Source organism: Anas platyrhynchos, chromosome 7 (assembly GCF_047663525.1).
Source record: "Anas platyrhynchos isolate ZD024472 breed Pekin duck chromosome 7, IASCAAS_PekinDuck_T2T, whole genome shotgun sequence".
NCBI classification, from domain to species: domain Eukaryota; kingdom Metazoa; phylum Chordata; class Aves; order Anseriformes; family Anatidae; genus Anas; species Anas platyrhynchos.
In genome coordinates, this window is record NC_092593.1 from 20,262,662 (window position 1) to 20,288,876 (window position 26,215).

Sequence of the window (26,215 nt, forward strand, 5' to 3'; positions counted from 1 at the left end):
ATAGACTTCTCCACTGCATTTCTGCTCATTGGAGAAAGGACTAAATAGGTTTGTTGGCTCAGTGGGGCAAAAATATGATGGTACGTGTGAATAGAGGGTAGAATGAGGGCTGTGATCAGCAGGGTCTGCCGGGCTGGTTTTGATTGGAGCTATCAGGCATGCAAAGGTAGCTGAAGCCAAACTGATGCTGCTGATCATGTTTTTTTGTGATTGAAGCAAAATGTCAGGAAGACGTTGGTATTTTTGACTTTGCACATTGTGGAGAGATAATTTTTAGATACCCATGTTTAGTCCAAAAGAAAAAAAAAAAGAAATTTAAATGTGAGAAACCCAGTTGCAAAAAAAAATATCTAATTTTACTATAATCAAGTGGTTCAGGTTGGTCATGTTCTTTGAAAGGGTAAATCTATAGGACAAAGCATTTCATAGTAGTGCTGTTGAGTGATGACAATAAAGAATTGTCAGTAATTTGTTTTATTTACTTTAAGTGGTGTGTGTATTAGCACTGCAAAAAACAGCAGACCTGCAAGCTGAAATGCAGCTACTACATCTTTTTATTTTTTTTTCTTTTGATTATAGCTACCTCTTCCAAAGACTGTTGAATAATGTTAAACGTTCTGTGAAAGTACACGTGGATGGCAGGCCTTGAATCACGTACTGCCCCCAGGCAGATTACTGTGACCAAATTTTCTTCTCTAAAACTGATCTGTACAAACCCATTTTTCACTCATATAGCATCCAAAGTATGAAAAACACTTAATGCTGAGTGCTGTTTTGCTAGGACAGTATGCTGAATTTATAGGACATTTTGCTTCCCAGCTGAAAAATTACTGAAAGATTTTTGAGGCGAAGCTTTGCTCTTGCAAGCCAAGGTGGAGCAGTTTTATACGGCCCTGAGCTGAGGCAGTACTGCAGCACGTGGCTGTCCTCCCCACTCACAGCATCTGTGCCTGGAATTATAAATCAAAGAAGAAATCGAACCAAAGCTTAGCTGTAAGTTTGACTATGTCATTCTTTTTCAGAAAGAAGAAGGGAGCCCAGGAGCAGTGCTGTGGTGTGACCAGGGCTGTGGCAGCACGTGAGTGCTGGTGCCTGGTTTTGCAGAGTGGGGTCCCGCCAGCAGAGCAGGCGTACAGCCATGCACTCGCTTCTGGCATCGCTGGTTCTGGCACTCTGGCTGTGCTAGGTGCCAGCAAATACCTGCACTTAGAGAAGTGCTGGATTGTGCTTCCTTCTTTCAGAGAAGCAGTTCCTCATTCCAGGCCATTAGTTCCACTGGCTCTCACCAGCACGCCAGGCTGCTACCAGCCCCACTCCCTGACATCCAAAGGATGCCCAGGTGCATTTGCTGCTGCCAGCTCGATGGCTGCTTTGATTTTTGTTAGGGGGAATGAGCAATGCCCCTTCTTAGGGAGGATTTCAAATAGCTTCCCAGCTTTGTGGTTATGAGGTAACAGGACATTTGTGAATGATGGTTTTCTTTGTGGGTTTTTGTCTGTGTTTGGTTTGGTTTCTAAGTCTTTTAAAATTAAATATACAGTACTTTGTAGAAATGCCGAGGTTGAAAACACGCATGCTTGAGAAAATTTGTCAGGTCAAAACATGAACAAAAAATTTTCAGAACTTTAGGGGAAAAAATTAAAACTCAGAGTTTGTTTCCCAGCAATCATTTTTTACCCTCCAGGGAATATAAGTGCTTTCTAGTAATTTGAGCCAAAGAAAGACAAAACCTCAGTCATTCGGTAACTTGAATGTTCCTGAAAGCTACTTAGCTTTTCTTTTTTTAGAAGCATATGTGGGTTCCACAGTACAGTGCTTTGTTTTTATCACTTGGTGGGGGAGATGGGATAATGATGCTGGTGTGTCAATAACAGATAATGCGTCTCTACCGTGAAGAGAAGGAAAGGCACCGGACCTCTTAGATGAAAAGTGTATCTATGTATTTGTTTCTGACATCACTTTAGGGATTTGGGAATAGGTACTCTCTGAAAGGCTTGGCGCTGAGCCCTCCTGCCCGCTGCCCTCTGAGGCACTCCCCATCATGCTTGGCTTGTGTGCTGGGCAGGCAGTGCCCTGCCTCAGCAAGGTTTTCATGTGAGAGTTGTGACCCATTTCCCAGCACAGCCAACACCTTTTGGAGGACTTAACTTCTCTGTGTAGCTACTGGTGAGGTTAACTGGCTCTGAACTGCCTCAGCTTCAGGCCTTGTAGCCTGGTGGTGCTTCTGCAGCAGAACGTGTTCGTGTTGAGAAACAGAAAGAAAAATCAGTTCTGGGCAAGGTATCCTGAAGTGACTGGCTGACCTGTCTACTGAATTTGTCCTAGAACTGTCAAGATTTTTTGCTTTTGTTGTTAATAATACAGGTAAATTCTGAATTAAATAGGTCAGCTGTATAAAAATAACAAAACAAACTCAGCAATTGTTTGTTTTGTGGCACTAAATCTGTTGAGTATCTGCTCAGATACAAGTCTCTTCTGCTCTTGCTCATTCTTGTGGTTAGAGCATATTTAGATTGCTGTTGAAAAACAGCAATGTCCAACAAGTTAGACAATTGCAATCATTAGTCCCTGAAATGATTTTTCCCCCTGTTTTTAGGGAGCATGAAGTAGATGAGTTGGGAAAATTTGTTCTGCATCACATTCAAAAAGAGAGCCCAACTCTTCAAAACCAAATTGGGCACATTGTTAGTACAGAGAGGAATTGTTGCTGGTTATAACTGCATTTGCTGGTATTTATAAATATACTGGTAGGAAAAAATGAGTTTTGATGGATGTGTTTAAGTTGCAGGATTAGGTTGCTTATTTTTTTTTCATTATACAGCTTAGAGTTGGCTGCGTTACCAGCATCAGCAGTCCCTTATGCAAGCACAACTTGAGCAGTGCCTATGTCAAAGTGAGTTTTTTATCAGGTCCACAGAGATGCTGTATGTGTGTAGTCAGAGTTTACCACTTAGCTCAAACTAGAGTTCATTATTCTTGGAGATGTCCCAGAGGTGCACTTCTGATTCACCTTAGTTTTCCCAAATTTATCTGTGAAGATGCATCCTTAGCACAGGAAGGGGAGATTCAACCTCCCCTCATGTACCAGCTGGCAACTAACTGAAGTGTTTTTGTGGTTGTGAGAACTAAAGCAAAAATGTTTTTTCTCAGTGCTTGTGGGGACTTTGTAGCCAGGGTTCTGTCCAGGAGCTTCGTTACTCCTTGGATCTATTAGCACAGCTCACATAGAGCAGTCTCAGCATTTTTGTGCAGATGCTTTGAGCTGGCTGAGATACCTTCCCAGAAAGCAGATCGTTTGGCAGGTGATGGGTAGCCTCTTTGACATTTGGGCTGTAATAAGAGGCCCGTAATCCTACCGGCTTGTCCAGAGGATGACATACTTTTAACAAAAATAAAAGGCAAAATGGACTGGTTTAAGCTGTGATCAACATTAAAAAAAGAAAAAGAAAAAAAATATATCAAGTATGTCACTGGCACTGATGAAATCTTGTATGTGGGCTTCCATAGTGAAGTTGGCCACAGAATAAAACTGTTCAAGTGAGGGAAGAAGCATGATGTCTGTGCTTGAAAAACATTAATGGAAAACTGTTTTCTAACTCATGGGATGATTTTTCAGAGACTGATAGCCATTAAAATGTGTCACATCTAGACAGAAGAAATCGTTGCTTTTACAAGACTTGGGAGAAATAAGAAGGTTGATGCAAAACTAAGAAATGACAATAATAGGTCAGAAACTGACATTAAGTCAGTCTTTGCTTGCAAACCTTGGGAGAGGTTTCGAGGTCGTGAAGCAGACAGGTCACTTGTCTCAGTGCAGTTAGCTTGAAAGACTTCGACTAAAAATTGAACATCTTTTCAAAAACTTAACATATAGCAACATTCAAAATATATTGCATGTAAATAAAGGGACAGCTCTATTGTCTGATAGGGGGAGACCAATGACTTAAATAAAGTTCTAATTTTATTTTGTTGGCAGTTATTCCTGGGTCTGGGGCCTTGTAAGACTTCCAGTTCTCTCCCTCATGATGGCAACTTAATTTAGGTTTGCCAACTTTATATGCAGAAGTATAAAATATAATTTTACATCTACATCAAAGAACCTAGTCTTGATTTAGATTCTCTTGAATGGGTAATTTTGTCTTTATCACTTTGTATACATGGACATGAATTCAATAGCTTTTTGGAAGATTATATTAGGACAGTATGGTAAAATCAAGGAGCAGGTAGTAAAGTATCTTCCCACAGTAGAAAAGATATATGAAAATCTGTAGTAAAATTTTTGTTCATTCTGCAATGCAGGGGGAAGGCTGGTCATGCTTTCTGGGTCCCTTTCTTATCAGCTGGTGAAGTTTTGTGTACAGGGAAGGGTTAAGGGCTTTTTATTGGTTTTCCTATTAAAAAGAAATACATTGCACGTTTATGGTTTTCAGTTTCTGGATTCTTGCTATTTTGTTCTAGAGATAAAATTTTGGTGAAATCAAGTGAGCCTCCAAATAGAGCAGAAACACTTGGCGAATAAGCATTGCAAAGTAGTACAATTTTATCACTTCAAAGGCAGTGGGAAGGAATCCAAACATGCTTTGAACTGGTTAACATATATAACATGCTAGCTATCATTGTCAATTATTTTGAGACTGATATTTCTTAAACTGAATATTTAGGGTAAACCATTGTTTGAGTATTTTCCATATGTGTTAATTTTGCTTAATAGTATTTCATTTCTTAAATCACATATTAATTAGCTCAGCTAGCTTGATAAAATTTTTTGGTGCTGTCTGAAAAGTCTTGCAGACCTTTTAGGCTGTTTTAAAAAAATATCTGATGCCTCTTAACCTGTTGGAGGTACTGCAGAGGTGTGAGCTTCTTCAAAGCTACTGAGAACCTGGCAAGCATGGATTTGCAAAGGGTGACTGTCTTGGTCACCTCTGAAATAGCAGATGACCTGCTGGTAGGGAAACCCTAGTGATCCAGGATGGCTCTGCAGGCGTATTTCCAGTGGCTTAATGAAGAAGTTGCTTATCTTCCTAGAAGTCAAGGATGTATCTCTGTACAACCATTTGAGCTAGGAACGCTTCCGCTTCCCCTCCAGCAGCTCCACCCCCTCAATGTGACTACTGGTTTTACTGAAGCACCTCCAAAATCTCCTAGTAATGTTATGGAATAATCGCCTGTGTATACTTGTTTTCTATTTAAATTGAAGGGAGAGTTTGAATCAAATCTGTGGCAAGGATCTGATCTTGCCATACTGCAGCATGGAGCGTGTGCTTTGGCCCCATATCATAGAATATCCTGAGCTGGAAGAGACCCAAAGGATCATTGAGTCCAACTCCTGGCTCCGCACAGGACCACACAAAAATGAGACCATGTGTCTGAGAGCATTGTCCAAATGCTTTTTGACTGCTATATGCAGGTTTCTGACAGGATCTGGGACAAATATTACACATCACCAGTAGGTCTCTGATTTATAGTAAAATGCAGAGTTGCAAAAAAAAAAAAAAAAAAATCAATTTACTTTTCTGCTTCCTGTGACACTTTGAATTATTTGTTTAATGCAAACTTTGCTAGTGCTGATAAATATCAGCCTCAAAGGATTATGAGGGCCAACACTAAGATGCCTAGTTAATTCTGGGACTTGATGTAATTTGTCAAGACGAATAGCAGTAAGCTAAAAGGGTTATGGTAATTAATTAGTAAGGCTGGACTATGCAATAAAGGAGTATAAAACTGACTCTGAGTGAAGGCATCTCCCTTACTGTTTTATTGAGGTTATTTGATTTGTGATATTAAAGTTATGTTTCCAGTTTCATGCATCCACAATGATTTGTGTTTATTGAGGGTCTGACCCATTCCTATTTCTAAGGGAAAACTTTCACAGGGTGTGGAAGATGAAGAAAGAGGAACCAGTTTATTATTAACTGTAATTTTATGAACGTAAGGAACTGCGTGTCTGGTGTAGAGGGGTAGGAATGGCTTCTGAAGAGTCCGAGGGTTTGGGTTTTCATTTCAGCTGGCATCAAAGGACATGGGATTTGGACCTCTTCAAATGCAGCGTTGTGCCCACTGTAGCCACCTCAAGGAGTAAACTGTACCCAGCTGGCATTTAGCTCCTTCCACCAGGGCAAAACTAGTTTGTTTCTTTACTTCTCTTCTTCCCCTGTGTTCATTAGGCCATAATGGTGGCTGGCTTTGTCTAGTGGACATTTGCTAGAGAGCAGGCTGGAAAAGCAGCATGGTATCTTTATCAAAATTACCTGCCTCTGGTGAAATGTTGCTCCTTTTTATGGTCTAGTATGTATGGGGGGCTATTTTGTGAAGGGTTTCTTGTGTCCTTCATAGAGAAAACACAATTCCCAAGTTTGGGGTGGAGCATGAGGCCTCGCTGTCTCTGCTCCACATAGTTGAGAACTACAGGCAGGTTCCAAACTGTGGTGGCTGCCTCTGGGAGGTACAGGCCGCTGCTAGATGCCTGTCATGGTTGGGCAGGCAGCGCAGTATTTATAGGCCAGCAAGGGCAGAGTACCTTCCACCTGGTTACTCTGAAGTACCTGGTGTTACCTGAATGGTCATCTGTGGCTTTTTTGGTTCAGTTTTGTTCTTAAATGTGGCTTTAAACAGTGGATGAGGAGGCCGCCTTTAAAAAGGTTCTTGAATTCTGAATTTAATTCCCTTGCTTGTTTTGTTATTTCATTTCTAGATAAGGAATGGATGGGGCTGTGTTTGGCAAAAAAAAAAAAAAAAAAAATTGTCCTTTTAATTTCTGTGTAATTGAATGCCAGCTTTCAATTCAGCTTCACTGAAATCAGTTGAAAGAGAGAGATTGCTGTGGTGTTTGCTCAGATTTACATGTGGGGAGGAAAGCTGGTAATATATTCAGTTCTGCTCTCCTTACTCTTCTACAATACTTCTTTCCTCTTAATTGCAATACCTTATGCAATAAATAGTCCCATGGGTTTCAGTAAGACTGTTTAGGGAATTGAATACCACAGTGCAGAAGAAATGGAAAAAATGAGTAAAGCTTTTAAGAAGTACAACATTTGGCAAAATGCTCTGTTTGTGCATGTATCAAACACTACTTTTGTTTCATTATGAATCAATTTAAATTATTACAGAAAGCTGAGTGAGAATTATGATAATGATGCTTTTTACATTTGGTGTGAAATTTTGGATCCTATTGATTAAATTATACTTTAAAAGTTTCCTTTTAACCTTGAAAAACAATTTTAAATATTGCAAAGTATAGTTTAAGCTTAAGTTTTCATAGGAAAAGTCAAAAATCTCTCTTAAATCTTATCTGTGCTTTCTCCTGTGTTTCTCTACACATTTCATTAGCAAGACATGTCATTTTAAGAATGGCATTTAAGCAGACCCAGGAGCTTGGCTTAGGTTTAAATGAAGATCAGCTCAGCATGAAGCTTTTTGGAATTGCATCTGGTAGAATTTTCTAGCAGGGACTCTCATACCTGCTTTTGACCTTAACAAATTCAATGTTTTATTTTTTTCTTTTGAATTAGCATGTTTAGGGAAATGTGTTTTTATTGGAGTGAAGGAATGATGATCACATTCCTTCCATCAGCAGAAGGATAAGAGGTTTTTTTCAGCTTTTTGTATAAAACATGGATGTAAAGGGACTGAGAATCTTGGTATCTGTTACGTGACTGGAAGTGTTTTACTAGTCCTTAGAATTAAAAAGTAAATTTCTAAACTCAAACTCTATGTGCATTTTATCAGCTTATTCAGCTGCACCTTTTTGATTACCTGATAACAGCAATGACCAGCTCTGATTTGTATATATCCATGTTGAACTAAAGAATACAACTCTCACTTCGTTTTGTCATCTAGTTTGAGATGAAAAAAAGTCCCTTCAGTTTTAATAAAAGCAGGTTTTATGTATCTCTTGCACTTTAAATTGGGGACTTGTATATTACTTAGCTAGTGTACAAATTGCATATTTTCATATAACGCGAATGCTGAGCTTATATTTCACTTTAATCAGCAGAAGCAGCAATTTTAGTTCAAAACTACTTAAAATGATGCTTGAATGTGTATAAGAACATTATAATTTTGAAGAGCACGTGGTTGTATTCAGGTGGATAAACACAGAGCTACTTAACTAGTGTGTTGGTTTCGTCTCTGTGGCAAATTAAGTCTCAACAAAATAAAATCTTTGAAGTGAAATCAAGAATTACTTAATTCAAAGATGGCAGAAGTTTAGGAAACTGATGGTTTTCAGGGGACGATGGGATCCAGTTCTCACTTCAGTTACCACTGCAGCTGCATGCACTTGTTAGAAGTCAGTAAACCTTATTTTACCCTAGTTCCTCTTCAGCTGTATGGATTGAGTCCTATTGTGCTGGGCACCACAGAAATGAAGAACGAAACGATATATCTGAGCCTTAATAATTTACAGATAGGCAGGCGGCATGTACTGCATAAATATGATTTATTTAAGTAGTGTCTTGAATTACTCCCCATCAAATTTTCCTGTATATTTTTCCAACTATGTGACTCTTTATAGTAGTTGCTGCTTGTGAACAGAGGGTAAGGTTAAATTCTGGTGTGTTCCTCTCAGAGTATCTTCTCCTTTCTTTTCAAAGGAGTTAGCCTCAATACATCTGCACATGCTTTTCTGTGGTGCAGAGGCTGGCACCTCTGGTGCTATTGACAGATATTACTGATTCCTTTACTATTCCTATATGGATGGAATTCCTACAAAGACTTTGTAGCTATTAATCCCACACTTGAATCCCTTAGACTTCGGGGATTCAAGAGTGGGACCCATAGTTACAAACAGTTTAGTTTTTTAATGGATGGAGTGGTTTTCATTGAGTGTAAGCTATTTAATTCATCTCTAAAATATGTTAGAGATTCCCAGTTTATAAACTGGCTGAATTTATAGATTGGTATTTGGATCTGTGACAGCATTGTGCTTGGGCATAAGAATTTAGAGGAAAATCTATTTCTTAAGCAAAGTCTTTGAGTCATGGCTCAACATCATTTGAACTTCATGGTTCAGAAAATTGTATTGACTGGGCATCTTCAATGCTTGCTGCCTTTAAGGACTTTGTTTGAATTTTCACTGTGCAAAAGGAGTCCTAAGGCAATAGCTACTCTGGAAACTGATCTGTGAAAAAGGCCTTATTTGGAGGAGGAGAACATTACGTGCTCTTCAGCTCTGCAAGCTGCCCTGCTCTTTTCATTAGGCAGTGCTTCTCTGGGAGGCATACCTCTCATGCTTTTGTTCTATGCTTTTTTTTTTTTTCTTCAACATGAAAGAAAATCCTGTTTCATGTGCTCTGTGGAGTTCATTTCATCCTTCAAAGTGCTGTTACTTATTTTGTCATGTAATCGCCTGTATGAGCTTGCTTTTAAGCTGTTAGGCTAAGTATTGGTTCTTGTTGGCAGGGTTATAATGTTTGCACATTTACCATATGTCATTGATTGATAACAGTAATGAAGTAAATAACTGAAGGATTTCACTTACATTCTTTTTTCACTCTTCTGTTTCTCGTAGGTTCATTGCTAAACCGTGTGCCTTAGGCCTTAAAGTCCAAGCTAATGGACCACAAAAAGCTCAACCTAATGCTATCCTGGAAAAAGTTTTCACAGCCATTACAAAGGTAGAGTATTTACCTAAATATTTATCTTATAAAGTGGGATATGGTATTATAAAACACATCTGAACAAAATGAATATAACTTCTAAATTCAGTACTGCCATTTTTACAGCTAATGTCATAACATTAAAGTGTCAAGGTTTTCATTGGCATGCCAACTTGAACAGTTGTGCAGCCTTTCATGATGTGTCCTGTAAACTTTTGATTAAAAAAAAAAAGTTACAGAAATACTTCGTAGGTGCTATATGGCCACCTACTTTATTTTGTTTCCTCCCTTTTAGAAAGTTCCATGGAATCCTTGTTGGTTTTTTTTTTTGGTTAGGGTGAGTTTTTTGTGTGTTTTGAATGAAGAGCAAATTATGAGATACTAAGATGGACCTTACTGTGTATTCCATGAAACTCTGAAGCTACCCCTTCCAGGGCAACTGCTTGAGAGCAGGGTGCTGATGGCTTACTGTTGTCCTAGCTGTTTGTGATTAATGTCATTTGAAATTGGAGGGAAAAGCTAGAAAAGTATGGAGAACTGACTGAACAGTATTCTAGATTGCAGGTTGTTCGTTTTCTTTTTGTAGAAAATGAGGTTTTTGCCGCTGCTTGCCACTGTTTCTACATCTGCCGTTGTACGAGATCTTCAGCTAAACCTGTCATCCTGTCCATTCTTCTGCTGTAGTCTGAGTTTTCACACAATACTAAGCAACGTCCTTTAGCTTCTCCTGAAAAAGTCAACAGACAGTTCTTTGTAGTGCAAAGGCCTGTGAAGACCTGAATGATGAAGCCTCTCTTTTGAAGAAACTCAGCAATTCCACCTTGGCTCCAGGCTGCAGCTGGGCACACCACAGCAAAGACACTAATTAGATGGAATTTCAGAAACTATTAAGATAACAGAGTGCTAAATTGGGTTCAATGTCAGAGACAGTGAAATACGCCATGAATATGTCTTCTTTTTGTGTCCTACCCTATGCTGAGATCATCAGAGCACTTGGTGCAATTTTTGTCTTGTTTTCATAGAAAGTGATGCATGCCTCATTTCTATAAGATACAGCATGTGTGCTCTCTCCCTGACTCAGCTGGAGGAAGAATTAGATTTTTAAAGTCAGTGAGAGTAGCTTTTCTCAATTTTCCATTGGAAAACCTAGTGGCTACTTTGATTCACTTAAAAGGTAAATAAAAAAAAAAAAATTCTGAGAAGGGATGGGAAGTTCTGAGAACTTCCCCCTTTTCTCAGCTAGTTCTTTTATTTTCCTTTCTGACTTCTTTGCTGGAGACTGATAGAGGAAACTTCACCCTGGCAAAGACTGCTGCTTTACCCTTTGCTACATTTAACAACGTCTTTGTGGTGGCAGATGTGTATCTTTTTCAATGTATCTGACTGGCTTACAGACCTAAACCTAAAGCTCCAGAAAATAGACTGTCCGATGGCTTTTCCTTAATTAAAAAAAAAAAAAAAGTAATCAGGAGAAATATGTAGATTGTCCTTATGCAGTACCATACATAAATGTGGCCTGTTCCACTCTTCTCTATTTAGTATTCAAATTAAGAATAGATTAATTTTATTTTACCTTGCCTTTACGTTGATTTGCAGAGAACAGCCACTTGAATGGAAGGAGAGTTTTACATTTACTGCTTTGGAGGATAACTCTGTGTAGCTATTTTAAAGAAAAAAAAAATCTTTCTTTGTGATTTTCCTTTTGAAGTTGTCATTTTGTTTAATGACCTCATTTTTTAACATTAATATGCACAAACATGGGATATATCCTCTTCTTTCTGTGTCAGTCAAGAAATCTTCACTTCTGTAACTGACAGTGGGACCAAGGTTGGAATATACAAACTGTGTGGCAGGCAGAGGAGCATTTGTAAGCCCCTCTGCTTGATAGATATGTCATTTTAACCTCTGCTTACCATCACTTCCCAAGTTTCATGAAAGGTTTCATCCAGTTACCCCCTGTAAGTTTTTATCAGTAATAACCAATATGCAATATGGCAGCATATGTCAACCTTCTTATATCAATAAGATACTGTCACCGTAAACATATTTTGGTGTGGATGTGCCAGCAGAGATCTCTGTCATTTTATTTCTATGCATCCATTTGTCTGACAAGCAGTCTATAAGCCATTGGGAGGTGGTTACAGCAGTTCTAAATTAAAAGTGGCATTTCCACGATTGGGAAGAGGAAATAATTTTTATCCTTCTCTGTTCTGTAGCATCCGGATGAGAAGAGGCTGGAGGGACTCTCCAAGCAGCTGGACTGGGATGTACGCAGCATTCAACGATGGTTTCGACAAAGACGCAACCAGGAAAAGCCCAGTACTCTTACGAAGTTCTGCGAGAGCATGTAAGCAAACTGTCTTTACAGCACAGTCTTTCTCCTTTCTCTGTACAGCTGGACAGATATCTGAAATGGAGCAATAAAAATAAAAGCCAAAAAGCCCTTCCTTGTTTTTCTCATCCTGGGCTTGACCCTTTTACTAGCACAGCTTCTTGAGTGCACGTAATTCTGAGAAACTAAAGGCTCCTACACTTTCTTTGGGCAGTTATTTTTCACCTACAAAGGTTTACTTCTAGGGACTGCTTCCAAGAATCCAGCTGCTCTTCAAAACTGGTTATCTACACATAGTTATTTTTTCTAATCAGACCCCATTGTCTCTGAGTCAGATTTTCATGCTGGCTGGATTTAACACACTAATACTTAATCTGCACTGAAAGAGTGTGAAAAACTAAATCTACTTAATACATTTACATGTTTTTCTTAAAGGAGGAATGATAGGTATTGAACTTATAACAAAACACAAAGAATACTAGTTTCTTTGAAAGACTTATTAGTTATAAGACTCAGCCCTCCAGCACTGCTGTAATGTTGTTCCTTTGATATGAAAGGTCGTGCATTTAAGGCAAGTTTTACATGCTCCAAATCAAGAGGCTTGGCAAATAATGCCATAAACAAGTATCGGCTTTATCATACCCTGAGGTCAAGTAGTCATGTTATTGCTGGCTTAAAACTAGTTATGCTTTTTGTTAGCTGGGAAAGAAGTGTTAGACAGAAATGTCAGCACCAATAGAGGAAGCCTATTTAAATTTGAAAGTGAAACTTGGTTATTTTAAATCTATTTTTTTTACTTTTTTTTTTAAATCCAAACAATTTTACATGATTTCATTAAAAATTACAAGTAAATAATTTTTTAAAAAAAGTATATATATGTGTATGAGTGTGTGTATATATATATTTCTTTGTGGCATACATTATGGCAAAAGTGTGTAGATAAGAGCTGTGAATGCAAACTGGAAGGTGAAATTAAGCTGAAATGAGTGCAACTAACTTCTGCAGGAAGAATTAAGTCCCAGCTTCATTTAGAGAGGCCCATTGGGCGTTACTGCAAGATGTATACTTAATAGTAATGACAATACTTGTATCTCCAGAAAGAAACAAGTTGGTGTGAAGAAGAAACAGTTAGCTTTTCTCAGCTCATGGTTTGCAGAGGGTGCAGGGGGAGTTGCCTCTGGGGCTCCACAAGTACTGTTACTGTAGAACATGCTGCTCTCTGTGTGAGGGCATTGCCCTGATAGCGTTTGCAGCAGTGTAGCAGGTGCTACCAGGTGTCCTGTCATGCATGCTGGATGGAGTTGGTGGCCATTAGTTGGAATAGCACCAGGAAGTCAGGGATCCTCTTTTCTCCCCTCAGTATGGCTGTGAAACGGGTGTCTAGTTAAATCAGGGCACTACATGTGGTGCAGTATCTTTGGAGCAAAGAAATCCAGATCCGCTCAAGGCCGATAGCCTTTTGACATGTAGTTAATTGTGTGACATTCTGGATGAAGAATCCATGTGTGGACAGCTGCTACAGAGCTCTAGGGTGCATGAAGCACATGTTCCCATGGCAGAGATAGGAACGGCCGCACTCCAAACCTGCAGTAACTCGAGCACCAGTGGAAGGGTCAGAAGCCCTGACAGAGAGCAAAACATGCCCGTAAGTAGCCAGCAGGCATAATGTAAACAATGCAACAGTAATCCCCACCCACACCTTCAGCTGTTGAGCTGCTGTTGTCCTTCCAGAGAAGTCTTCCATTTTGCTGGCAGCTGAACTGATTGGCAAAGACTTGGGGAGAATAGTGACAGAACCCACAGCAAATGTGGAGCTGCCTAAGAAGAGCTCCAACTCTTTTTACAAGCAGACAGTTCAATTTACTGCTAGTAAAAGTGTTCCTTAGGCACAAAATGGCTTTTTCCTTGTTGCACAGGATAAGACAGACATGCATGAGGGGATGCAGACTGTTTCTGACTGCCTTATCTTTCTTGCCAAATGGATATCTTGGTTACTACATAGAGGAGTTTCAAAAGGGCAAAGGATGGCAGTGAAATTTGATGATAAATGCACTCAGCTGGCATGAATGACACCCAAGATCCAGACCCAGACAGGCTAAAACAGTAAATTTTTTCACCAGATTTCTCTTATTTCTCTTGCCCCAGATTTCTCAATTTCCCTATCCCATTTTTCCCCCCCCCAAGGTATTTCAGTTATGGTCCTAAACAAAGTGCAGAGCAATTCAAAATCTACACCTTTTTTTTTTTTTTTCCTCCAAAAAAATCAAATAATTCTTTTTTCCTGGGTTTTATCATATGTCCTGGGAATTAGCATGTGGTAGCTATATGAAGAAGAACATAGTAATATGTCTGTAGGCACTGCCTGTGCAACAGTCTTGTTGTGAAAACAAATGACTTTGCAGTGACCTTAACCAGCAGTCACCTCAGTTTTGTCTCAACCTTCTCTTTCAAGTGAAGGTGCCACTTGGTTATTGGAGCTGTGGAATCCGCTGATAGTGAGACTTCAATGGCATCATGTACCTGCTTCAGATGTTATGGTGATACGTACCTATACAAAACATGAAATAGATGGTATCAGCAGGTGATGATTCATTATCCAGTGTTATTCAGAAAGGCAGTAATAAACGGGGTGCAGAGGTTTATTTTACCAGCAAGTTGATAGGTTGTTTCTCAAGGATTTGATGGTTCTGAAATGAAACTTGGAGTTAGCAGTAGGATGTTTGTAGTCACTGGAAAAGACACCCACCTTGTACAACTTCAGATTGTAATGCTCAGGTAGCAGCTACAGGAGTGAGTCTGTGCATTATGTTTCTTTCTCATTGGGAATATAGGCAGTTTTTCTGCTTTCTTCACTTGATAGATCCAAGATGAATAAAGGAGAACTGGCAAACTGTGTGCACAGTGGACTTTTCTACTGCTGTGCATTTCTACGGCTTTTTATTCCTTTGTCTCTGTCCTCATAGTGTAGCCTAACATCAAGGAAGAACAAGCTTTCTCCTTTACAAGAGGAAGGGAAGAACCTTGTACTCTGCTCTTTAAGCATGCGGCACATCAGAAAACACCAAGTGGATTACCTTGAATCTTTTCTAAGGCTTGTGTAATTTGTATGTTATTCATGGAGAGTATCTGCAGTACTTTACAAGGCTAAAAGTTGTTTCTGTAGAGGACTATTGATTTGCTTGTAGGTGGGTGGCATAAATTGGTCCAAATGCTCTAAGGACTCATCTGGAGCATAATTCCAGCACAAATATATTTAAGGAAAAAAAAAAAAAAAAGACTGGCCATTAATGGAGAACGAGTTCCCAAAAATGTCTTAAGGGAGAGTGTTACATCTGAATATAGAAGAATGGGAATTCCAGGCATGGAATATGCTCATGGAAAAAAAAGGCTTTGAGGTATGCTGGGGACAACTGGGACAATGTAATGCCTGGAATACCTTGAATGGTAACTTTGGTGACTGTCAGACAGAATGCAGGGCACACGAATATCTTTGTTAATATGTCTGAAAGACAACACAGTGGTGATTTCCAAGTGACCTCTAGGTTCTTGGCTGCTTCAGTCTGTTGTGCTGCTGCTGCTCACACTGCCAGTGCCTAGGCATGTCTGCTTTTCTCAAAGGCTAAATAACATAGAAAGAACAAGCATCATGTTCCCCTCCCTTGCTGTCCAAAGCTGCTTATTAAAGATTATTTGCATGATTTCCAAGGAGGAGCTGGCAGATAGATATGTCCAAGAGTGTTTTTTGAGTTTATGCAGCAGTCTGCATGTGAAAACATAGAAGCGTGCTGACTGATTAGCTAAAGATTTTCATTTATTTTTCTAAACATATTTCTGTAGAGGAAGTTTGGATAGTAAAGTATCTGTAAGTGGGGTGACTTTTAGTTTTGATGTAGGTGAAATAAGAGTCTCTATCTTGCCTCCTAGACAGAACATACCCTTTTCCCAGGGAAGTGAAACTGTTTGTGCATGTTTTGGGGGGGAAGATTGCTGTATGTATCTATCTGTGTACATGTTTATGTGTATAGAGAGATATATACAGTATAGAATACTTTTTCACTTGTGCACATTTGTGAAAATTTTATGGGCTGTTTTGCAACTTCTTGGTCTTACTGCTTTTCTTCACTAGCAGGGTAATTCTCTTCTGCAGAATTGCACTAGAAAAATAACTATGCAAGGGAAAGAAATTGAGACAGCTGCTTGGTTGTTGAAATTCTGAACTGTGCTGATACAAATCTTAACAAAGCACATAAAGCACAGACTGATGAATTCTTTTGTGTGTAGCAGTAAAGCACTAGAAAACAAATAGGCATCAAAAATCTTCTAGCTCCAAATTTTGTGTAGCTTTAGGCCCACTTAAGTCAACTACAGAACACTGCTGAATACAGGGATCTTTGAGATGGAAGCAAGAAGAAGTGGTAAATGATATTATGGGTCCATTTAATTCAGGGTTGTCAATACAAATTTTCTGCTGCTTCAGTGCTTCATCCAACAGAGAACTGACCAGTGTTTCACAACTAGAAAAGAGAATGGGGATGTCTGGAAAGCAGTGCTGCTCCCCTGGGGTGAGTGGCTTCTAAGTGTGAATACAAAGCATACACCCAAAATGGGAAGGAATTCGGCCACTGTCATATGTGCTATCTAGCTTTTCATATTTGCAGGCATCTTAAGATGACTTGGAGTCCTTCTTTGGAGAAACCCAAGGTTTCTTTCTTGGAAGCTTCTCAGGTTGTTACCTGCTGCAGGAATTAGTAGAATTTGTAAATTGCCTGAATGTTTAGATATCATGGAGGAAGAAGTGCATTGGGCGGCCATGTGGACCAGATGCTACTACACTCACTGATTTCAGATTTCTTTTATATTTTTTTTTCTTATTATTATTGGTCACTGACAAGGTGACTTGGATAGATAGGATTCAGCCAGCATAAGCAGATGATTTGCTGCTGATGCATATGTATGTAACAACTCCTTATTCTCGATGTGCAATGCATGGATTGCATGTATATGTATTTAAGGTGTACTTGGAGGTGATTAAGTATTTCACATCTCTTGAGGTAGCCAGGCTCTGCAGCTATGTAGCCACTGAAGTCACTAACAAATTACCAGTATTAAAATCTGTTTCTTCTACCCTTACTGGGTGCACTGTCTACTCAAGTGAAATGGAAGCCCAGATCTGCGGTTGTGAGTAAAGGAATTCGTAAGGACAGCAGTAAGGATAACTCCGCCTGAAAGCTGGTATTTGAAGTTAGCCCACAGATTAGACTTTTTGTTTTTTAAACTTGACTTTAAGGAGTAGAAGGGTTCTGTTAGTTAACCATAACATGACAAGAAAGTGTGATAGTTGCTGTTTAATGGCATAGAGCTATCAAATCTCCTTTGCCTTCCTCTGCGGGTTTCCATGGGGCAGGAGTGGCTGTTCCATCCATACTGTCATGGATGCTGGGCAGAACCTCTCCACTGCTGCCCTGGTCTGTTCAGGAGATCCAAAGCACTGATAGCTCAACTGGTAGCTGCTTGGTGGAAATTGCATGTCTATGTAGTACGTTGACAAAAAGGCAGAGATTTTTTCATGCTATCCTGGATTATTACTATTTCTAACTGGGCAGATACATAGTTCTGCTCCTCCCTCTCCCTCTAACTTCCAGCAGTGAGCTGTGTGCTGCAGCCAGGTGTTCCTGCTACAGGTGGTACTTCTGGTAGATGATTATAGCAGAGCAGTCTTGCCCGAAAGAGAAAGCATTGAGGAAAATGCAAAGTTTCTGGAACTTTTTGTGAAGTGGCAGCAGGAAACTGCAATGAGCCATAGTACTGAAAGGCACTAATTAATACAATTTATTCTTTCTGGGCCACTTTGTGCTGAAGCAGTTAATAGAACTGATCAACATTTATACAAGTGAAGAGTTGAGTCATTTGCATATTTTTATTGCTGGTCCCTAACTTTTTGGCTTCTTTTCAGTATTTCACAGAGATTTCTGTGACCCTGATGGAAATATCCATCAGCCTTTCACAAAGACTTTTATGATACTGGAGCAACTACTTTGTAGTTCTGGTAGTAGTGTCAAAATAATTGCGTGATGTCTGTACATCTCTCTTAATGCAGTTGATTTATTTATTTATTTATTTCCCATGGCCTTACAACAAAAGGAACTGAGCAGGAGGGGTAAGAGGAGGATTATTCCTTTAAGCACAGTATCTGGGCTTATAGCCCAAAGAAGTGAGTGCTTTCTCTCAGGTAAAGCAACAAGGTCGTTTCTCCAAAGCTGCTGACTCAGAATGCCAACCTGTTAAAACAGTGCTGTAAAGAGGGAGTGAGGGAAACTGTCATTGTTTCTGAGCTTCTGTGAATGACCCAGTTGCACTGAGAGTTAATGTCAAGCTAAAAAGTTGCCCAAGCTAGCTTCTTTTAACCTACATGAGTATCAGGTCTAGGCAAGGCAGTGTGAACACAGATTTTTCTTTCAATCAATTTACCAAAGTGTAGCACTTTGCAAATTAAATTTTGAGGCATCCTACTTTATTTTGGAGAAGCTTTTCAGTGTTACTGTTTACTGTTGCTGTCAGTACGCTCTAATTGTGCCAACCTTATTACATCAAAAGGAGAGAGAAGGAACTGCTACATGATCTGTCCTTGTAAAAGAATATGCCCTTTTCCAAATGAGTAATCTGAGAGATCCCTATAATTTAGTATAAATCAATGCTTTGTTTTTGTTTTTTTTTTTGACTTTGTGGTGTGATTTATTTTTTTTTTAAATCAGTTGTGATTTTTCCATGTGGCATCCTATTGTTTTGTACTAGTTACCCTTGACAAACCATTAAAGGTTGTGTCTGACAGCCTTCACAAATAAAAAACACTTTAATAGTGTTTTCTGAAGGTCTCTCGATATATATTAATTATTTTTTCTTGTAAAGAATATCATGTAACTAAGTAGAACTTCATATATGGGAACTTCATGTCAATTACTCCTGATAGCTTGTATGCCATAAAGCTGCTGGTAAAAATAAATTGGTACCTCTTAAATAGCCATAAAATGCTATTAATGCAGGAAGGGTGTTCTCGTTTGTTGTTTTTTTTTAACTGGTAGAAGAAGGGAGTAAGAAACATGCTGTGTGATGTGTATTATAAAAATGCTGGAGAAAGAAGAATATTAATTAATACCAATAATCCATTTTTGTTTTTATCAAAGGTGTGAGTTTCATCTAATACAGTTTTTGTGATGTGTCTTTCTAAAAATACCAACTTGAAAGTCTCAGATCTCAGTTACTTTTTTTTTTTTAATTATCTTTGTCTTTGCAATAGAAACAAAGCTGAAAAATCAGGGTGCACCTTCATTCTCTTCCCCAGAGGTCTTATCTCCAATGGTCTTCACTTTGTGAACACTGGTGTACTACTGGACTCACTTTCTGTAGTGACGCTGCTACCTCCTGCCAAAAGGGAATGCAGGCACTACTGAAAGGATAATTCATTGAAAAGATAATTTGCTCCAGGCTTTGCTCTAGACAGATGATATGTATATAAAACTTGCCAAATCTGACTCTTCCAGCTGGGATAGTCTTGTTATCCAGGCAGGGCTAGTGCCTCTACATTGTGCCATAGGGCATACAGCACATGCTTAGTGTCAGGCTATAAAAGCACTATGCTGGCAAGATGCAATACATCAGTCTCGCTATCTGCGAAACTGTGATCCTTCTTGCAGGGCAAAAATAGTAGAAAAACAAAAGCCCAAACCCACAACCCCCACACTTTGGAGGTATATTTCCTATCAATGTAATGGAAATCCTGGGCAGTTGCTATCCAGTGCTCCAGCTCAGAGCACTGTGGATGTGAACCACTCCAAGCTAGTTGGTCTTCTGCAACCTTGAACTCTGTAAAATGTCTGTGAAAGGATTCATACATCAGATGATATGGATTCAATGTTGGTGTTAGTGTTAGCAGCAAAGGCTAACTTTGATAATGCTCAAGAAAAGTTGTCTTTGAAGGGAATATAATTACTGTTGCTGAATCCTAAAGAGATGGGTTGCCTGTCACCATTCCCCAGTGTACTGCTAGGCCGGTGTGAGCAGACCAAACTCTTCCACTGATGTTTTTAATTAGAATTTTCATTAGATGTAGCATGAAAGTATTGTGCTTTGCAGATGCAAATAGCAGGACAGTGACTGCATAGATACTAAAAAGGATTGTGTAGGAGATCAGAGACAATAGAAGTGCGAGGGTTGCCTTATTAAAAGATAAAAACATACAGAAATGATTTGTGCGAAGAAAAGAAACAGCAACTACCTGTCACACAGTGGAAGAACCAGGCAATACTTAATCAAGAAAGGGAAGAAGCATGTACAAAACCGAATAGTGAAAACAGTTTTTCACACCCTGAGTAATTAAACAGGATTTCATGTTTCTTTCATGGTATTCATTGCTCTCCTGAGGCAGTAAGTCAGCAGTAATTTGTAATTAAAGAGATGGCTGTATTTACTTCAGCAACCAGAATATTCAGTATTGTGCTGATAAATAAATTGTAGCCATAGTTTGCATCAAAATCAGTTGTGAAGACTAATTTTTTTAACTGCAGAATATCATGCATGCTAAAACTGGAGTGTGGAGGTAAGGGAGAGAAGAGCCATGAAAGCAAACTGTATTGGCCAAACAAAGGACATAGCAAGGAGTACGAGCTGAGGTGTTGGCAGAGCCAGATTTGCGAGGCAGGTGGGTGAGGGAGGACACAGGCTTTCAGTGAGATGTGGAGGGAGTTGGAGTCCGTGAAATTGTTCTGGAACAGGGAAAACATGACCTTCACTGGGTGCAGGAAGGGTTTATTATAGCTGCAGGTAGCAGCAGGGAAGTTGAGATGAGTCATGGTTGCCAAAAAGGAGACTCTAATTGAAGTCATCTAGCAAGTGGCAACTACAGTGTAGAAAGAAGTAAAGACAGTCTTGCAATTGTGATCTGTAGTTAGTGTGTAAAGTACTGCTATTTTATCTGTAAGATTTACATCTGGATGATGGGATTGATACGGTCAAGGAAATGTTTTTCTCTTAGTGTTATATCTAATAGCATCACAGAGAAAAAACAGAGAACTTGAATACAAGGTCTAATATGAGGTAAAAGAGAATGGGGCAATTATACTGAGTCTCATGTGTCAGCAAAACTATTGGTGCAAAAAGGCATAGAGTCATGTATGGCTATAAAAAGCTACGAGAAAAATCCTGCTCCATATTACATCAGCGTGAGATGTTGCTCCTTGAGAATAACACTGAATAGCTCTGTATGGTACTGACTCATTTGTCTGGTAGCAGGGTACGCTGAGCGGAATTTGTTTCCCTAAGCCACATTTGAAGACAGTGCGGAAGGGTATTGATGAAGCCTTTTCATTTAGTGTAAATATTCTTTTTCATAAGATGCGATCCAGAGCTGGCTCACTGATGGCTTCCCTCTCAGAGAGAGAGAGAGGCTACGACAGTGCTTGTTGCCTTGAGTTACATAAAATGTAGTAATTTTTAGCCTGAGGCCTGTAGTTGTTTTACTCTGATGGGCAACTGAACTCCACCACAACTGCCCTCTCAGTCCCCCTCCTCAAGGGAAAACCAGGAGAAGATACAATGAGAAAGGGTGTAAGGGTTGAGATAAGGACAGGAAGATTGCTCACCAATTACCATCATGGGCAAAACAGGTTCAGCGTAGGGAGATTTATGTATTGCCTGTATCAAACAGGCTATAGCAGCAAGAAACTGAAAGCAAACTGGAAGTCTGCTCCTCTGTGGGCCTCTCCTCAGGCCGCAAGGGAACTTTGCTCTGGAGCACCTCCTGCCCTCCTTCTGAACTGACTTTGGGGTCTGCAGGGCTGTTTCCTATTTTCTCACTCTATCCCAGCTGCAGTTGCCCAGCAGTTTTTTCCCGTTCTTAAATCTGCTCTCACAGGGGCACAGCCAGCACTGCTCACTGGCTCAAGCTCTGGCCAGCAGCAGGTCCCTTCTGGGGCCAGCTGGAGCTGGCTCTGACGTGGGGCAGCTGCTGGGCTCTTCTCACACAGGCCACCTTGCACCACCCCTGCTATCAAAACCTTGCCACATAAACCCAATACAAGGTCCTGAACACGTGAATAATTTAATGGCTGGCAAAACAAGCAGTCCTGATTTAAAGTCATGAGTACACTGTGCAGCCACTGAGAGCAATTTTAATCCTGCCCTAACACTTGCTCTCTGATGAATCAGGACTGAATATCATGCCTGTGCCTCCTCTCCAATGCACAGCTTGCTCAGCACTCGTGCTTCCAGATGCCCAGACTGGGCGTCACAGCCGGCAGTTCGGTGATTTACAGTGGGTTTATGCCTCCAGCTTTGCCTCTGGGAGCATCTGTATTCTCAGGCTTTGGACTATTCACACTTCTTTGATGGCCAGGCGGGCCTGAGTAGCTAAATTATATATTCTTTTATGGTTTTGTTGTGTGCTTTTGTGCTGATGCTTTCTCTCAGTGGCTTGTAGTGTAGTTGCACAGGCTGGCTCCAACTGTCATTTAGCAGCACAGGCTATCGCTGCTGCTCTCATAAGCTGTAAAGGTCCCTTCCTGACCTGTGTCCTCACCTGCCTGTCGCCTGCACTGGCTTGGCTGCACAGTGAGCTCATGGGAGTTAAATGGCACCCTGTGGCAGTACTCGCATCAAATGGGAAAGCTCAAGTTTTGGTGCAGCGGAGGAGGGAGAAGGGGTTTTTGTTGCAGCCGTTGGCCCCTTCTGGTGCAGCCAGGCAGGAGGATGTGGGCTGGTGGAGCAGGATAGGGTATGCCATGGGTGCCGCAAGTGGATCTCTCCCTGCTGTCAGCTGTTTATAAGTGCTTAGATTAACAGTGGCTAAGAGAATGAATGCATTTCTGTTGAATAGCTGTTCCTATGAGTATGTTTACATCCTCTATCTAATCATTCTATCCTTATTTCTCAATTTTGAATAGAAAAATACTGGGTCTGTGTCTCAGCTGGGTCTCAGGGCGTCTCTGTGCCCAGACACTGGTTAGGTGTCGGGAATCATCAGACCCCTCCCCTTACTGTTCTGCTGGAGCAAGCAGGTGAAGATGACCACGCTGGTTCATCAGATTATGCTCACTGTATTTCTAGGCAGTGCTGTAAGCATTCTCATTTTGAATTTTATGAAATTCCCCTCTTCCCTCAAATTGGATTACTTAAAACTTTGATTTCCCTACTTTTATTGCCTTCTGTGACACATTTTTAAATAAAATTAAAAATTTAAATTAACTGATATGCTAGCCCTCCAAAGATACCATCGCTTAACATTATCACTGCACGTTAAGCAAGGTTATAATAAATTAACTAGATTTCTTTTCTCTTGTGGTTTGTGTGTGCTCATCATTATTTTATGTTATGGAAATTAAATAAATCTTCCCAAAGTTTTAGTTACTGTGTATACTAGATCAAAATCACAACTTCAGTATGGTAATTAAAGACAACTAGAGGCAAACTGCACAGACTGCAGTAGCTGCTTGTTTCTTATATTCTGTGTGCCTTAAATTGTCCGTCTCTTGATGGTGGATGAGGCTGCCTCTTTAGTCAGTCTCAGTTTTAAATGAAGTTGTCAAATGTCTCAGATAGTGGCTTGAAAGTGAAAGAACGCCTAGACAGACCTGGGATTTTTCAGAAGAGCCACAAGGGAAGTACAGGCTGTGTCTGGGATGCTGCAGACTTCAAGACTGCTTCTTATGCTTGGTAGATGGGATGAGAATCACAGGGCTTAAAAACTGATTTTTGATGATTTGGGGAGGATCTTTGGAGAATTCAGTACCAGGATTTCTGTCAGTTTGTCTCTCTTGTTGCATATGAAGCTGTGGGCTTCTTTTTCCTCATCATTTGTTAGTGTGCTTGTCTGTGATACTGATCTCTTCTAAGTGGTAGTTTTCAGGTACTGATATCTCTAGTTCTTAAATTACTGTCACCTCTGATTTTTTTCTTGATTTATGAGTTGGAACATAGACTGGATTTAAAAATATATTTTATTACTTCTAAACTTTGAAGGCTTTTTATTTCTCTGAAATGTAATTTTCAATAATAAAACCATTATTGCCAAAGTAGCATAGCAAATAGTGTAGAATAGTTATCTATTAAGTGAGGGTCCTATTCACTTCTCAAATCCATACCGGTGCTCGTCAGTTCTTTATTTTATCTGCGATATTGCCTTTAAAAGTATAACAGCTGTGTGGAAGGGGGGAAGACAGCAAAAACACTTACCTCCTTCCCTCCCTTTCACAGCATTCTTCTCTTTTCATTACTTTTATCCTGTATGTTTGATGTTTGTTTCCATCATATGTCTTAGTGATTAGTTAATGATTATTGCGCAATATTTGCTTTATACTTTGTTCCTCCATATTATACTTTATACTTTGCTTTATACTTTGTTCCTCTTTTCTTAGAAAGTTATAGTTCTTTTCTGACTACGATATTTTCCTTTTTCTTTTTTTTTTTTTTCTACCAGTCCAAACTATGCTTTAGTTTGACCTTTTACATATTCACAGTATGAAAATGGCATGACCAATCTTAGCTTAGGCAGTAGTAACTTTATGAAACACATTAAAACAAGTATTTATTCCCAGAGAGAGATTGTCAGTTTCAGAATAAATCTTCCATTCTCACGTGGATGTAGATCTTTGCTTTATGAGTAAATGCGGATATCCACCAGATAACCATCCAGAATAAGAGTCTTACTCGTATTTTCATTTAATAAAAAAGACAATTCAGGTACCATTTTTACTCGATTTCTGTTGTCTTTAGACTTGTTAGCTGTTCTGCATGTGTAGAACTGGTAAATGTTGTTTGCCAACTTCACACTGAATCCACACAGATTTGGCCCAGCTGGAGCTCCCCAGAGATGGCTTTTCTAGCAAGTTCTTCTCTTCCATAGGAGATTACAAATTGTACAGACTTGGTAGACCAAACTTACTTGGTATCTTTCCCTTTTTCAGTCTCTACCACTAAACAGAAATTTGAGTATGACTTACCTGTTCTCTATGGGTTGCTAGTCACAATCAACACGTATCAAAATATCTTGTACTCTGACAGGTAGTGGCAGTAAGTTTTTATTTTATATGCAGCAGTCAGTGAATTGGCATGCAAGTCCTTACTTCTCTGTTCTCCTTCTTATTTAAGTTGTCACACGGTTTTCTGCTGCATTTGATTACCTTTCATTTTGTAGATACGTGGACTATGTGCATCTGTTCACGGAGATGCAATTACAGAGGAGAATTAGCTTCCACAATGTTTAATATTTTTTTCTTTACAGGCACTTAACTACATTGCTTTCTGTGTTAGCAAGTTGTCTGATAAAGTATTTTCATGCTCTTTGGAGGAAGCTGAACTGATTATTTGCTTAAAATTTAAATAGTTTGCAAGCTAGTGTGGCAGCTTATGATATACAGTTCTCTTTTTTTTCCCCTCCGTTTTCTTTATTAAAAGCTGAAAGCTCTAAACTGACCTGGGTCAAAGTAATGCCTGCTTAATGCTGCATTTGTATGGCTGTCAATCAAAATGCATTTATGGGAAGATTTCCCTTGTATCTACATGGAAATAAATTTTTGACTTGGCAGAATAATTTTTTTATGCCTATATACTTTTAATATATGGGCATAGCATCTATGTATATCCATAACTGTAAGGTAGGTGACACAGGAGTACCGCTCACCACAAAAAAGGCAAGGAGTGGCTTATGACAGAGGATACTGGCAGTGGCTTCAGCAAGAAGATGCACACAGTGCAAGCAGAGGTGAGAAACATCGAGATCAATACCAGTAATGGTCCAGCACTTGTTTTAGTGGGTTAAGAACTAATCTGAAGCAAATGATGTAATGCTGGAGGAAAGTAACTTTCAACATGAGAAAAAAAAATGGAAACAGGTAGTATAATGTGGTCTAAAATGATAATTACCTGTCACAAAAGTTGTCTTATGGATATATGTTGGTCATCATGGCTCAGACAACATTACTAGGCAAAAAGCACAGACTCATCCAGGTTGGAAAAGCAAATGCAGTTTGGAAGTTTTTAAGTTTTTATTACTCAAAAACTGAAAAAGAGTGGACACAGTGTCTGTTGTGATTGCTGCAGGGAAAGTGAAAGGCTTTGTTAGAAAACGTAGGTGACTTGTGAGATTACCAGTAAGGACAGAGTGTAGAAGTCCAGGATGGAACGACCTTGGGTCTGATTTCTCTCAAAGTCTCCTGTCAGCTGTGTGCTCTCAATGTCACTGATGAGGAAACCAGTTCTGTCAGTCAGAGCACGGGGGAGAGTTCATGGCAGCATT

At 39.6% G+C, this 26,215-nt stretch overlaps 1 protein-coding gene across 2 annotated transcripts in view; it reads left to right on the forward strand.

Annotated features, from left to right (window-relative positions):
• The window catches only part of CERS6 (ceramide synthase 6), a 120,544-nt gene that overhangs the window by 24,500 nt on the left and 69,829 nt on the right, over positions 1-26,215 (forward strand). For both annotated transcript variants that reach the window (XM_038182291.2, XM_038182292.2), the window contains exons 2-3: positions 9,512-9,617; positions 11,816-11,946. In XM_038182291.2, the coding sequence (XP_038038219.1) occupies positions 9,512-9,617; positions 11,816-11,946 (237 nt within the window). The remainder of the gene's footprint in view (positions 1-9,511; positions 9,618-11,815; positions 11,947-26,215) is intronic.